Raw genomic sequence first — 13,938 nt, 5'->3', positions numbered from 1 at the left:
TATCCCTTTTCTGGGACTGATACAACGCACTCTACCCATCCTCATCTTCACCTTCTGATACATTATGACTCTCCGTTCCACCAAATCCGTAAACAGCTTCCATCCTTCTTCTCCTTAATAATTCAGCTTCACTGACATCTCCGACTTTCTGAGGTACGAGACCTGCTGCTGCTAAAGCTGGACTTGCAGCTCTTGCACCTGCTACAGCTGCTGCTACCAATGAGTTTTTCGGTTTATCCAGTGGAATCGAGGTGGGTGTTCCTTGACCTGTCGTCGTTGGGGCAGATGAGGATATAGGGTTTGAAGTCGGATTGCGATCTAACGAGGTTGATCTGAGTGGATTACCACCATAAATCGATCCAGTCGACAAAGGTTGTATCGTCCTAGGTTGACTCGAGGTCGATCTTGATCCACCAAAGAAAGCAAATGCCCCTGAGCCTTTTTTGGGCTCTTCAGCTGAACCAGGTAGATTCTTGAAAGTTAATGGCGGAGTTTTGACTGACATTGCTTCGCCGGAAGAACCAGTTTCATCCACATCAAATTTAGGCATCGACGAAGATCTCTGTAGATCCAGTCTTTCTTTTGATGGTCTCCTCGGTACAGGATGGAATTTCGATGGTGGTGGTAACCTCCTTTTTGGTTTATCTTTACTTTTAGGTGTGAATGTAACCAAGTTATCTCCTGGTTCAAATCCATGTTTATTATCATCATCACTTTGTTCACCTCCATAAACCGATCCTAGATCTGCATTTCCAGGCTTCGAACTCGATGGTGATTTCTTATAATTCCGAGCAGGTTTGACATGGGCTGAATTGGGTGGCATCAGATGATCGTCTGGAACCATTAAAGCTATTTCCTCTTCTTGAAGGGAATTTTGTGCCGCAGTGTGAGACGCTGCCACTTCCTCCATATCCCTCTGTCTTTCAGAAAATCGGATAAAAGACTCATCTATCCAATCTGCCATTTCTGTCAAGATGGGATCCACCTCTCTCATCAACGAAGACATCTGCATGAAACCGTGTCCCCATCCTTCGATGATCCGCATTTGTACCCAGTCATCATCCGATTCTCGTAAGATGGGATCAGGCAATTCGTCGACTGAACCTTTGGATTTTCCCGTCGATATCTGCAAATATTCTCCATATCTGGCAGATCTACCACGTTGATTGTACTCCGCTTGAGTACGTCTCGCCTTCTTCGCTTCCCTTATCTTGCCTGCGAAGATAACGGTGTCGTCTACAAAAGGATCACGTTCGCCACATATAAGATAGACCGGAGGGAAATGAGCGAGTAAGTGAGGTGGCGATAAGATTGGTGAAATGTAGTAATCCGTTTCGAAATCAGGATTTCGTCTTGGTCCGACGTATAAGATTGCCATCGCTCTCATCTATTCTGTAATGTCAGTACGACTGTAGCCAGCAAATAAAATAAGAAGATGGCTCACCATACTAGGAGAGATGATCCTATCTTGGAAATACCCTACACGACTCGTCATAGTCAATCTTGTGCCGATTGGCATCTTCTTTCTCTTCTTAGCAACTAATCGATCCACATCATCTTTACCGTCCTGTATATCTGGCTCGATAAGTTTAGGTGAATCGACTGGTGTAAAGTCGAAAGTCCTCTCATCAGCAGGAGTCTTCACTCGATCTGCTAGTGATCTTTCTGCCTCAGGACGTGTATCAAGGAATTGAGGTTTGATGGTATCTTCGTCGTCTGAATCTGATGGCTCAGACGCGTTCTCCTCGGTGTCTTCGTCATCCTTTTCACCATCTTCGCCTCCTAGCCATCCGACGACTTTTGCTGACATACTTCTTGGCAAAGACTTGATTTTTTGAATGGGTGTTGCAGGGCTACTTCTTGTTCCTTTGGGTTTCTTCTCTTCTGCTGGACTCATGATATTTGGGAATGCACCCGATACCGTCTGTGCCCAACTTTTCTGCCTTTGTCTGCCAGCCCTCCTTCGTCGCTTGGTCTCCAGATCATCCACCACGCTGAGAGGCGACTTGTGCCGCATGTGATCTTTGCCGTGTACAATACCTGGAATCTGAGTTTCAGATTGCTCTGTGCGCAGAACTCGTAAATTGGTAGGTGACATCCAAGACGTGAAGTTGAAATCTAGGGCTGGATAGGCGAGAATCATCGACACTGGTTTGGGGATACCTGTGGGATGCTCAAGGATACGTAGCATGATGGTTGCACAAATGTTCCCGCCGCTGGGATAGGACTATCATCAGCAATTTTTCAGACTACGGGTAAAGCTCGCGGAATTAACTCACGCTGAATCACCAGTAAGCACTATACCCAATTTGCCACTTTCAATGCCGATACATCTGCCTTTAGTCTCCATGAGCGTCCGATAAGCGTCGAATCCCTCCTCGATCGCCCAGGGATAGGGGTCTAAAATACAATCAGCTGATGGCCTGCCTATCTCATTCAACTCTTCAGCACTTGAAAGAACGTACATTCTGGAGCTTTTCCATAATCGACTCCCAACACAGGTTTGCCGGTCCTTTTCGCCCAAGCTCTCAGTCTTTCTTCATGACATTCCGGACCCATAGCAATGAATCCCCCTCCTGGATAATCCACGACCAATTCAGTAGCTGTTGCTAGTTCGGCATCCGTACCATTGAAAAATAACATAGCTTTTACTGAAGGCAAGTTGGCACGAGAAGATGTGGGCGGACGTATGATAGTAAGATGACGTATTATAGGCAGTCGTGGCCGATGGGTGATGGTAAGTAATCGGACCTAAAGATTGGTCGAGTCAAAGGCATAAGCGATCTGCTGTTTTAATGAATTCGCGTGGGGAGTAATGGACTCACGTATGGGTTCATTGTTTTCTCCCAAGTGGTCCTGAGCATCTCGACCGAACATACAGCTCTGAATCTTCTCAACTACGGGATGACATATGTTTGAATCAGTTTAACCTTCTTATGATTGCGGGATTCCCCTAACTTACCACTTCATCACCTTCCGTGGCCCAGACGAGATAGTATCCCGTGAATAGCATACTGCAGATATCTCTTAACCATTTCGGTCGTATCGACATCGCAGAAGAGAAACCTGCGTCAAAGGCGGTATTGACGTAAGTAGCGCGGTAGTATGATCGGGAGTACTATTTAATCATATCAGTGGGCTTATGTTAAGTTTAGGGGAATGCGTAGAGTCAAGCGCTGGACTCACTAGTCTAGCCAAAGGTTCAGGTGCTAATAAGGGATACAGTATCAGCTAGCTGGCTTGACATCAAACATATCGAGCCGAGTACGCACCTCCTATTCCCAGTAAGTCATCCAAATGTCGCAAGGCATATACGAGAGTCAGTGTACCTAGTATCAATTGATACGGCGTGAAATGTTCTGTACATTTTGCATTTGTCAGATTTAGATCCTCCAGCTTCAACCATAGACCGTCTGAACTCACTTAATCTCTCATTTAGTCTGCTCATCCATCTCACCATCCTCCTCCCAGCTATCTTCACCCATATTCTAGTGATCCAAGCTCTTCCCTTAGTACCTCCACCTAATATACCTATTCTCGAACTTGGCGATGGACCAATCGCAGATCTCGAAGGAGTGGGTCTAGGTGCACCATCACCTTTGTATAATCTCCAAATCCAAAAGAACAGCACCAAAAATATCTGCGTACGTCTCAAAGCAGGTGACGGTCTGCCTAAAATATGATCTATCATTGTGTAGGTGTAACGCAATATGATGCGCCTGAGTGGTGGAGTTCTCGAAAACTTGCGCCCCCTTGCAAGTAAAAAGGTTGTAGACGATGAGCGAACAATGGTCGTATACAGAGACAAATTAGGAACGTGGAACTCACTGATTCACCTAAAATTGCGAGGACGAATATAGAGTTTGTTTTAACAAAGAGAGAGGTGGGAGTCAAATTATGGAGTATGTTTCAATCAGACTGAATAACCGGACTGATGATTGACCAAAGTGCACAATAATTGTTCTTAGATCACCAGATCAGGTTCAATGCCAATGGAGGAGCCTCTCTTTCACAACATGTTTTGGCTGTGAATGATGACCTCCGCAGATTTAAGCTTTGAAGTTGTCTTCTTGAATACCTTTTGAAATGCGAGGTCTACTCGTGTATTATTTCGTTGGTATCGTAATTGGAACAGAATTGGCAGTTTGAGGAGCCGAAGATACCGTAAGATTATACGATGGAGAAACGTGTAACAACAAGGGAAGGGAAGGTAGATATTTCTCTAATTTCGCTTCAATTCCTTTAATCTTTTACACCTTGGATGCTTGATGGTCTTCGTATCCCGACTGTTGATACTTGTACGCTGGTCTATGATTTCACACTCTTTGTACGATATATTATACCAAGATATGTGCCGTTCCAAGTATGCTGATGTTTCTGAGTTTCCATCACCATTGCGCGTTTTTTCAAGCTGTGTTTCTTTTTGTTAACCGGTTAATGCTTTTCATCTCAGATCTTGCGGATATTTCCTGATTCGGTAAATTTGGTGACAATGGGATTCCCGGTCTGTCGATCAATTCTACCGGAATATGCTCGAGAGTGAGTATAGATAAACTCTGTAAACACCTCACTGCAAATACCACATTGCCTTCTCTCTTGCTTTCCAACCTTCCAACCTCAAGAAAACTTTACTTCAGGCAGAAAGGAAAAATTCATACTACAAAAGAGAAAACTATCAGAAACATCCGAAAAACACAAAAGCCAATAACATGTCATTCTGTTTAATACTATGCCACCATCTTCCTTCAAATTGCCCATCTCCGGTTCGCTTTCATAGGAATCCTCATTTTGCTTTGCAAGACTAGCATATGCTTTTGTCCGAATACTCGCTCAACAGCTAGGCTAAGGTATGAAGCTCGGGAACCTCTCGTGTTTCCACGTCATGGATATCGCCTTTTTGACCCAACAACTCATCGAGTCTTTTTTGCTCTTCAGCCCTTGCCATTTCTTCAGCGATAACATCGGCTGGGATTCGATCTGGCGTTTTGCCTGTGATATACCACATTGCCGGGATACAAGCTACCATGAGTGCCACGTTAAGAATCATGCCGACTCTATGTCAAGATAAACCACCGGCGTCAGCACAACACCACGGATACAATGTCTAGGAAGGAAACAAAGGTTCTAAACGATCGACAGTGAAGGAGTATATACAGGGGATCGGAAGTAGCACAGTGGTGTGGAAGAAAGGGACTCACAAAGGAGTGGTTCCGGCTGCTGATACTCCATATGCAACACAGTTCCCAGCACTCTGGATACATTTTAAAGCAGCTGAGAATCTGACATTATCTTGGCCCGAAGTCGCAAAGGATGAGAGTATCCAGTAAGTGTAAACCTGCGCCAAAGGTCCGGTGGTTTGAATGAAGAAGTAAGGGAGCCAAGCTCCAGGGAATCGTTTGTCGGACCAGTCGATAGCTCCTGGATCGTTGCGTACAAATCGGACTTGCATTATGATAGACCAGATGTAAACCGCAGCGTTGAGGGCAATGATTAACCAAAATCCGAATTGAGCTCGACGACGCTGTGTATATCCCTTGAGATCTGTGACGTAACCCAACCCGAAACAACCGATGATACAGAAAAAGGGACAGACTAAGGATGAGAGTGCTCGGGCACGAACGGAAAAGTAAAGGGCCAGATAGTTTCCCCAAGGACCAGAGTAAAAGTATGACCAGACGATAAAGATGATCGTGCACAGGATGATCTTGGATGAATAGGTCCTTAAGATGTATCTCATCTCTTGATAATGGGACAATTTAGGAGGAATCAGTATCTTGGTACCATCGGATCGTACGACATCCTTCATTTCGCTAATACCGAAGGCGAAAGGTAAAGCGACAGCCTCAAGGGCGATGAACGGTATATAAGTGGATGCGCTAATGGCTCCACCGCTATCGCTTGCAGCGTTCTTACCAAGACTGATCGCACCGCCAACCAATTGTCCTAAGTTTCGAGAAACAATCCACAAAGCCAGATATTTACCACGTTTGGCCTCGGGAGCGATAGACATGACGTAGGCTCCTTCAGAGATATTCCAGAAAGCGAAGCCCTACGATTCGTGCAATGTCAATTGTATGAAGACAATCCCAGTCAGAGAGATCTAAAACGTACTAAACCATTGAAGGGAGCACTGGCGATGAGGAACCACTGATTGTTGAACTGAGTGTTACAATAGTATGAAGCCCCAAGGAGCGGAAAAGAAGCCGCTCCAATGACAAGAGACCATTTGACCCCGATGATGTTGATGAGAACACCTCCAAACAAACAAGCTTCAAAAAGAAAATTCAGTCTAGTGTTGCAATTTAAACTTCGGGGTCAAAGTAGGCCGAATAACTCACCGAGTGTTTCAACAGCCGAGGAAAGAGCAAATTTGATGTTGTTCGTTTGTATAGTAGCGAGACCACCCGCTGTACAGCTCGTCAGCAACGAATACAGATGTTATGCAGTATATCCCAGATTTTGTCCGTGGCTCGTGGCATAAAAGAATTTCGGCGGCGAAACGAGGGATCATTCCCGACTTGACTACATCGTCAATCGCAGCCGTCCAGCTGATTCGTTCAGAGTAGCAGGCGGAGGAGCGCAAAGGACGCAATGGAGAGTGTATCTCGAGTCCCACAGAAACAAGCGCGAGGGCTTTGTAAGACTTACCTCCAAGGCCGTCGATAGCGTCGGATATAGCGGGGCCGCAGAAAGCCTGTACGGAGATGAAGAGCATCTGCGTGAGCGAGTGCTGATGTACTCGTTTCCAGAGTGGAGTTTCAGCTTGATATTTCACCATGTCGATACGGGTATCAACCACGTGACCAACAGTGAGGTTATCATCGTTAATAACATAGCTTCCAAGTGGAGGGGCTGGGATAGATCCGTCTGGCATCCTGTTGAACAAGTGTAGTAAGAGACAAGAAGGTGACTAGGTAAAAGATTCGTAAGGGGATAAATTCGAGGCCAATATCCAGAACCGCCAGAGCTTTATACCGTGTCCAAACAGCGCTGCTTGATGAGCTATCGTGGTGATAGTCATGTGATCAATCATGCTTGATGCTCGGATGATATCAAGTATGAGTAATCCCTGGGACAACTTTGATTATAGTATCATGGTCCGACAGCGCGGAAATTATCGGTATTAGCTTCATTTTCTCTAATGAGATAACATTTATCTTATTTGTGAGTCCGACATCGCGGACTTCTTGGCCCCATGTGATAGCATGTTGATTTCGTCTGCTCAACCACAGGTTTGAAGCAAGTTGATCAGATGACAAGAGGTGTCTCTATACGCTACGCGACGACTTAGATCCCAGTACGACGCCCACGGATAAGATAGTTGCTGATTACCACCACTCTGAGGTCGCAAGGGAAGGACTTGCTGTCCGCCGCCATGAAATCAAATGGGTGGATTATCGGTGCCTCGCGGAAGTCGCTTACGGTGTGACAATATGCAATTGCCAAACCGGATGTTCGTCATTACCGTTAAAAGTTATGTTTTGGAATGATTCTTGCTCGGCGAATACTTTTTTGAATATCAGTCTTCGCTTTCCAGAATACAAATATATAACAACGCATCTTGCATTAGTCCATAATTCTGAGACTGCATCAACAACAAGCAATAATGACGGTAGACACCCCAGCTTACAAAAGTACGAAGATCGTTATCGTAGGTGGAGGAGGGACTTTCGGTTCTTCAACAGCTTATCACTTGGTCAAGCAAGGATATACTCCTTCCAATATCACTCTCCTCGATGTGTATCCTTTACCATCGGCCCAATCCGCCGGTAATGACCTGAACAAGATTTTTGGCGTTATGTCGCGGACCGACATAGACAAACAATTGAGTCTCGAATCGTTGAAAGGTTGGACGGAAGATGAGACTTTCAAGCCTTTCTACCACAACACTGGAGAGGTAAGTCCATATCGATCTAACACATAGCAGTAAGATTTGGGTTTTTGACCAATGTTGTGCAGCTCGATATATCCAGATCCGAAAGGGGAATAGCGAATTTGAGGGAAATCCTCGCGGAGATTGATGCACCCGGTTCGGAACTCGAGGGATATATGAAATGGGTAGAAACCGAAGATGAGATTTTGGCTTTGGTGCCAACTTTTACACGTGACCAAATCAAAGTCAGCAAATTACTTCGGTTATATATGCATCATGAAGTGGTAGCTTACAATGAGTTCAGGGCTGGAAGGGAATATTCGATACAAAAGGTGGATGGCTTTCTGCTGCAAGAGCCATCAACTCAATTGGCGAATATCTCAAAGCTAAAGGAGTCAATTTCGCATGGGGCGGGTGAGTACATACGCAAGATCGGCATGTAATCTGATGTCGCTTTTTCTCGTCAGGGCTGGTACATTCAAACAACCTGTATTTGACGATGACAAGACTACTTGCATTGGCGTGGAAACTACCGATGGCACCGTGTACAAAGCAGATAAGGTTGTCCTAGCAGCAGGAGCATGGGCTCCTACACTAGTAGATCTAGAGGGCCAGTGCTGCTCCAAAGTAGGTATCCATTCGCCCTCGAGAAAGATTGAAGAAGCTTATATTCACCATATTCAATTGATAGGCTTGGGTCTATGCTCATATGCAACTCACCCCAGAGGAAGTAGCACAATACAAGGGTATTCCTGTAGTCTATGATGACGAATTCGGATTTATCTTCGAGCCCAATGAGTGAGTCATTCTCCAATATGGACTACAAGCGCAAGTGACTCCTTACTGAGGTGAGTGATAATAATAATGTGTGTAGAAATGGGGTGATCAAGATTTGTGATGAATTTCCTGGATTCACTCGATTTAAGGAACATCAGCCTTTTGGAGCATCATCGCCACAACGAATATCGGTACCTCGATCCCATGCCAAACATCCTACCGACACTATACCCGAAGCTTCTGATCGAACCATCGCAAAGGCTGTTGCGGAATTCTTACCGCAATTCAAGGATAAAAAACTCATCAACCAAGCTTTATGCTGGGTTACAGATACAGCAGATCGAAATCTGCTCATATGTGAACATCCTCGTTGGCAAAACTTCATTATCGCTTCGGGCGATTGTGGGTGAGTATTGCAGCCTCGCGATCATGATGTCGTAGTGCAGGGCTGATAGAAATAATGATCAGACAAAGCTTCAAATTGTTACCCAATATCGGTATACATATAGTGGAACTTCTTGAAAACCGTTTACCGGATCACCTGGAGAAAGCCTGGAAATGGAGACCAGGTACAGGCGATACTCTTTCTAGCTTCAGAGGTGATCCAGCTACCGATTTGGCAGACCACAAAGGATGGCTGCACGATGACGAGCGGTCGACCCTGAATGACTTTGCGGACATCCGAAGATCGCTCGTTACGGCTTAGATAACAGGCATGAAGTGTTTATGCCTTATACCATAAGAGAATTTATCATATCCTAGAGACGTGTAGTATTGAACCAATCTTTGTGCTTTATCCGGGCTTAGATGCGTTGCGTTCCCTAGAAACCATCCCAGAAAGTCCAAATGGTTTCTACATAAGTAAAGAAAATTGATACGAAACGGGAAGAGGCAGACTCGCAAGCATATTGAAAGCGAAGCTAGCAAAGTCCGTGCCATATATACGATGAAAAAGCGTCAACTGTCCACTTAACCCCAATGATGCTAGTATCCTTTCGTCTTCGTGTGATCTTACTTCTAATCTCAATACACCGGGACAATCTACAGCATCACCTCTTCGACATCCCATAGTCTCCGCGTAAAGTGTCAAGAAATTACAAACCGTCTAACACGGTCAATATATCATGATTATTCATGTCCCTAGTGATAGCCTTTCGAATTAAATACCGCAAAAGGTAATTTATTTCTGCCTGATCAATTGCTTCGAAAGTTAACCGGTCATGATCACGGTGGATGATTACGAACGATATTGTATCAAATCCAAAACCTCAGATGCATTATCTCTACAATTGAGTCCAACCTCTTGAAGCCTTAGGATCATTCATGACCTTGTCTTCTTCAAGTCTATACACGTACAGCATCCAATTGACGACTGAGCCACCATGACGAAATCTGATGGACCTAGACACGTAGCTGTATCAATAGTGTATTCACCTTCAACAGGGAGACTGTTGATGGTTACAAGCAGAGCTCATCCCGATTTATGGATATGTGAGTTCGCTAAGCTCCACGACCCTATTGAACGTCCTTCACTGCTGATATCTCGCAATGCAATCTTAGTCCCAAAAGGTGGTATTGAGAAAGGTGAATCATCAGGTCAAGCTGCAGTTCGAGAATCCTGGGAGGAGGGTGAGCGTATATCCCAAAGACTGAATCGTCAACCATGGATGGATTCAGCTGATAAAGAGTCTGGTTTTCATATAGCCGGTACACCAAATTCATTACCTTCACCGAAAGATGAAGAAAGGTTAATGATGTTATCATTACCATCAAAAAAAGGGAAACACGGTTCCATATGGCATGTACATGTATTGGAGGTGAAGGAAGATGTGGTTGAATGTATCCAAGAATGGTATGTTTCAGTCCATTCCAATTCCTCTTACTGCTCGTATATTCTCTAACACGGAACGTGGATAATTAGGCCAGAGTCAAATCAACGCAAGAGGAATTGGTTTAATCCAGAACAATGCCTGTCGAAAATACAAGAATGGTCAAATGTCCCTTCTCATGGTGAAAATGACAATCATGATGAAACCCCTACCACAGCTGGGATTTTAAAGCATAGTGAAGATGACAACGACGCAGAAGATGTACGTGATGATGCCAAGGGCGAGTCGAAAAAGGAGAAGAAGAAGAAACAACAAAAAAAGGAGAAAAAAGGAGGTGCAATGGAATTAGCTTTAAGACATTTTATGGAACTGAAAGGATTATAGCGTGTATTTATTGATCAGAAAACATGACAATACATGACAACACATAATACAAAATTGACAACATCAGTTTCGCTTCATCTTCAAACTCCATTCACCACATCGTCTCTTTGCTTAGCAGATGGGGTTTACAATCGAACATCCTTAGGCATCTTTCTCATACTACCCAGTAGTATGTTCGAGGAATATCAGCTTTATGATCTGCACGTGTGTACAAGAATGTTTCAGACAGGGAAAAGGTGAACGTACGCTTGTCTAACTCCTAGATCACCCAAAACTTCTTCTGCACCTCCTAAGATAGCATCGAACTTCTGGGTTCTTTGGAATTGTTCGATGAATTTACCCATTCCAGTTTTGGTTAACCCTCTTCCACCGAAAATGTTCACTGCATCATCTGCAATCTCACCAGCGAATCTTGTAGATTGCATCTTCAAGAAAGCGATTTGACTGAATGATTATCGTTTCGTCAGCGTACGTTGTTCAGGCCCTAGAAGCGCCAGTTGAGCACACTCACCCAGCTAAATTTCTAGATTGTTCCTTGTACGTCATGTTGTTCATTTGGTACGTTACACTTTCGAGGAATGCTTGAGTAGCCTCAATCTTCGCGATCATAGATGCAAATCTACGTACTCAACCGTCAGCGATGGTTCAATTACTGGTGAGAGAATAACCCTGACTCACTTGGCTCGAATAACTGCTTGAGCGAGTAACGGTTTACCGAAAACTCGTCTTTGTGCTGCCCATTTAAGACATTCTTCAACCACCATTCTTGAACTTCTGGCACTCGCACAACACATGACCCATCTTTCATGCTGAATTGCATGAGTCAGTCGTTACACCTACAAAGTTGAGATTGCCGACTCACGTTGAAATTGGATAGAATGACAATCAGACCGCCATCTTCAGGTCCAAGCATGTTTTCAGCAGGAATCTTGACATTGTCGAAAGTGATATAAGCTGTACCAGCTGCGGTAGAGTAAGAAGTCTTGATTTGCTTAGTCTCGACTCCTTCCCCTCGAGGAACAAGGAACGCTGTGAGTCCGCCTCCAGTCTATGCCAACGTTGTTGTTAGCTAACTTTTGGATCCACGTATAGATCGCGAGGGGTCTTACCTTTGCGCCCACAGTCTGCATACCAGATCGTTGCGCACTGTCAGTGTCCCATACATCACGATATAGTCACTTGGACCGACTCACGAAGTAATCAGAGTGCATACCACCTGAGATCCACTTCTTGGTACCGTTGATAGTCCAATATTTGCCATCTTCACTCTTAGTGGCAGTAGTCTTCAAGTTGGCAACATCAGACCCGGCGAAGGCTTCGGAGATGGCAAGGGAAATAATCTATACGTTGTGAACAGGGTTGGCTATTTGCTTTCCGCATAATAAAGCCATATCCGAGTTTAGAGTGCACAAACCTTTTGTCCGCTGAAAACCTCCTCGACGACTTTAGATCGTAATGGTTCTTGACCGAAATTGAGGACTGGTGGGAGACCGATCACCATACCGGCGTTGAGACCATCACCGTATCCTCTTGCTCCGATTCGAGCGATTTCTTGATTAATGACCAATTCGCTGAATGAATGAAAACGATTAGCAAGAGGAATCCGGCTGAGTCGCACGTGATACTCACTGGAAATAATCAAATTCTTCTCCTTTGATAACGCCGCCAAACAATTCTCTACCATGTAAGTGTTTTCCTGGTCCTAACCTCATCGCGTTCAGATTTACTTTTCTACGACATGATAGCCGTGATCAGCGTATCGTACTTTCAAATACAGTAGAGAGAGACGCAAGAAGAACTTACGCCATGGCTTCAAGAACTTCTTTACTGGCTCGTTTACCAGATTCTTCACACGATTGAGCGTCGGGGTAAATCACCTCATCAACGAATTTACGCATAACTGAGAATTCGGTACGTAAGGTCAGCGGTGTACTTGTGGGGAAGGACGGTCAAGTGGAGAGCTAACCCTTCTGTAAAGCAAGATGAGATTCTTTGTAATAAGGAGATTTAAATTCCGGTGTCAACCAAGTTGGTTCACCATATGGCACCTTTGAATGCCGACATACAATATCAGCTAAAACCATCCTACTTATGGTCTTGTCATGTTATTCACGAGCGTACCTTGGATATATCACCAGGTTTCATATGTTGAATTTGTTGTTTTTCACCTTCAATTTGACCAATTCTCAACCTTTGATACTGTGGTTTTTGAAGTATTTCTGATCGATGACTGCCATATCATAGCGCATGTATAGATTAGCGTTTCATCCTTCTGCACGCTCATGCTCGGAGGGCATGGAGGGTTAGCTCACAGTCCATAGAATACGGTTGTTGCATCTTGTCCAGCTACATAACATACACGATTAGTTCAGTCAGGTTGCATTGACTTTAGAAAAGATAGAGAGACCGGATAACCGAAAATGAAATGCGAACGTGAACATACCAACTTCTTCGTCCAACAAAACACCAATACCTCCAGGATGTAAATTACCAAATTTCGACAAATCGTATACAATAGAGTCTATTACAACCCATAGATCTCCTCCTTTGTTGTGCTAACAATAAGGATACCAGACAACCAAGTTAGCCACTTGAGTCCAACAACGGTGAAAAGGAGCAATAATCAACGGTCAAAGATCAAAACTGATAACTCACTTTGGACACTTCATCTCTCGTCAGTGGTTTGAGTGTTGTTTCTTGAGTTGCCATTATGATTGGATGCTTGTTAAGTAGCTCAATTATGGAAATGGGTGTCCTATATGTGATACTGGTGCTGCAAAGGCTTTGAAGTAAGATGAGATCTTTCGTTTAGATTGAAATTATGAATAAAGAACAAGTTGATTCGTCGAGGTTGTTTGATCTCCGGTTATTATCCTCATACCATATAACCGGTTACATATGAATTAAACTGTAATTTTCCACAATTTTCAGGTTGTTCCGTGTGATGATTTGTGCAAAGAAGAAAGTTAAAATGCACGCAATCAACATGCAAAAGACAAAAGAGAAACACGTCCACAACAAAACCCCTTCTGTCCCGGTTTGGGAACACGTAAGCATTCTGTGTTGCAGCACACT

General features: G+C 44.2%; 5 protein-coding genes across 5 annotated transcripts; 2 read left to right on the top strand and 3 right to left on the bottom strand.

The window, feature by feature from the left end:
- Positions 1 to 31: 31 nt before the first annotated feature.
- On the bottom strand, positions 32 to 3,691 carry IL334_003996 (uncharacterized protein; the record flags this gene model as incomplete). Its single annotated transcript, XM_062935719.1, has 9 exons — positions 32 to 1,387; positions 1,445 to 2,216; positions 2,280 to 2,400; positions 2,466 to 2,751; positions 2,826 to 2,897; positions 2,963 to 3,118; positions 3,187 to 3,209; positions 3,273 to 3,359; positions 3,424 to 3,691. The coding sequence occupies 9 exons, from the start codon at positions 3,689 to 3,691 to the stop codon at positions 32 to 34; spliced, it is 3,141 nt and encodes a 1,046-aa protein (XP_062791770.1).
- A 1,146-nt stretch (positions 3,692 to 4,837) lies between these two features.
- IL334_003995 (uncharacterized protein) lies at positions 4,838 to 6,874 on the bottom strand (the record flags this gene model as incomplete). Its single annotated transcript, XM_062935718.1, has 5 exons — positions 4,838 to 5,054; positions 5,199 to 6,049; positions 6,112 to 6,269; positions 6,339 to 6,407; positions 6,649 to 6,874. The coding sequence occupies 5 exons, from the start codon at positions 6,872 to 6,874 to the stop codon at positions 4,838 to 4,840; spliced, it is 1,521 nt and encodes a 506-aa protein (XP_062791769.1).
- Positions 6,875 to 7,606: 732 nt separating this feature from the next.
- IL334_003994 (uncharacterized protein) lies at positions 7,607 to 9,356 on the top strand (the record flags this gene model as incomplete). Its single annotated transcript, XM_062935717.1, has 7 exons — positions 7,607 to 7,897; positions 7,960 to 8,118; positions 8,178 to 8,287; positions 8,341 to 8,500; positions 8,565 to 8,671; positions 8,748 to 9,056; positions 9,119 to 9,356. The coding sequence occupies 7 exons, from the start codon at positions 7,607 to 7,609 to the stop codon at positions 9,354 to 9,356; spliced, it is 1,374 nt and encodes a 457-aa protein (XP_062791768.1).
- A 676-nt stretch (positions 9,357 to 10,032) lies between these two features.
- IL334_003993 (uncharacterized protein) lies at positions 10,033 to 10,863 on the top strand (the record flags this gene model as incomplete). Its single annotated transcript, XM_062935716.1, has 4 exons — positions 10,033 to 10,141; positions 10,211 to 10,279; positions 10,355 to 10,502; positions 10,572 to 10,863. 4 exons carry the CDS (start codon positions 10,033 to 10,035, stop codon positions 10,861 to 10,863), a joined length of 618 nt encoding a protein of 205 aa, XP_062791767.1.
- A 125-nt stretch (positions 10,864 to 10,988) lies between these two features.
- Positions 10,989 to 13,572, bottom strand: IL334_003992 (uncharacterized protein; the record flags this gene model as incomplete). Its single annotated transcript, XM_062935715.1, has 14 exons — positions 10,989 to 11,022; positions 11,110 to 11,307; positions 11,375 to 11,482; positions 11,542 to 11,672; positions 11,726 to 11,911; positions 12,057 to 12,203; positions 12,278 to 12,434; positions 12,493 to 12,594; positions 12,667 to 12,763; positions 12,830 to 12,911; positions 12,985 to 13,093; positions 13,176 to 13,209; positions 13,307 to 13,418; positions 13,519 to 13,572. 14 exons carry the CDS (start codon positions 13,570 to 13,572, stop codon positions 10,989 to 10,991), a joined length of 1,551 nt encoding a protein of 516 aa, XP_062791766.1.
- Between the last annotated feature and the right edge of the window lie 366 nt (positions 13,573 to 13,938).

Source organism: Kwoniella shivajii, chromosome 5, assembly GCF_035658355.1.
Source record: "Kwoniella shivajii chromosome 5, complete sequence".
Lineage (NCBI taxonomy): Eukaryota > Fungi > Basidiomycota > Tremellomycetes > Tremellales > Cryptococcaceae > Kwoniella > Kwoniella shivajii.
This window is presented reverse-complemented; position numbering and strand designations above follow the sequence as displayed.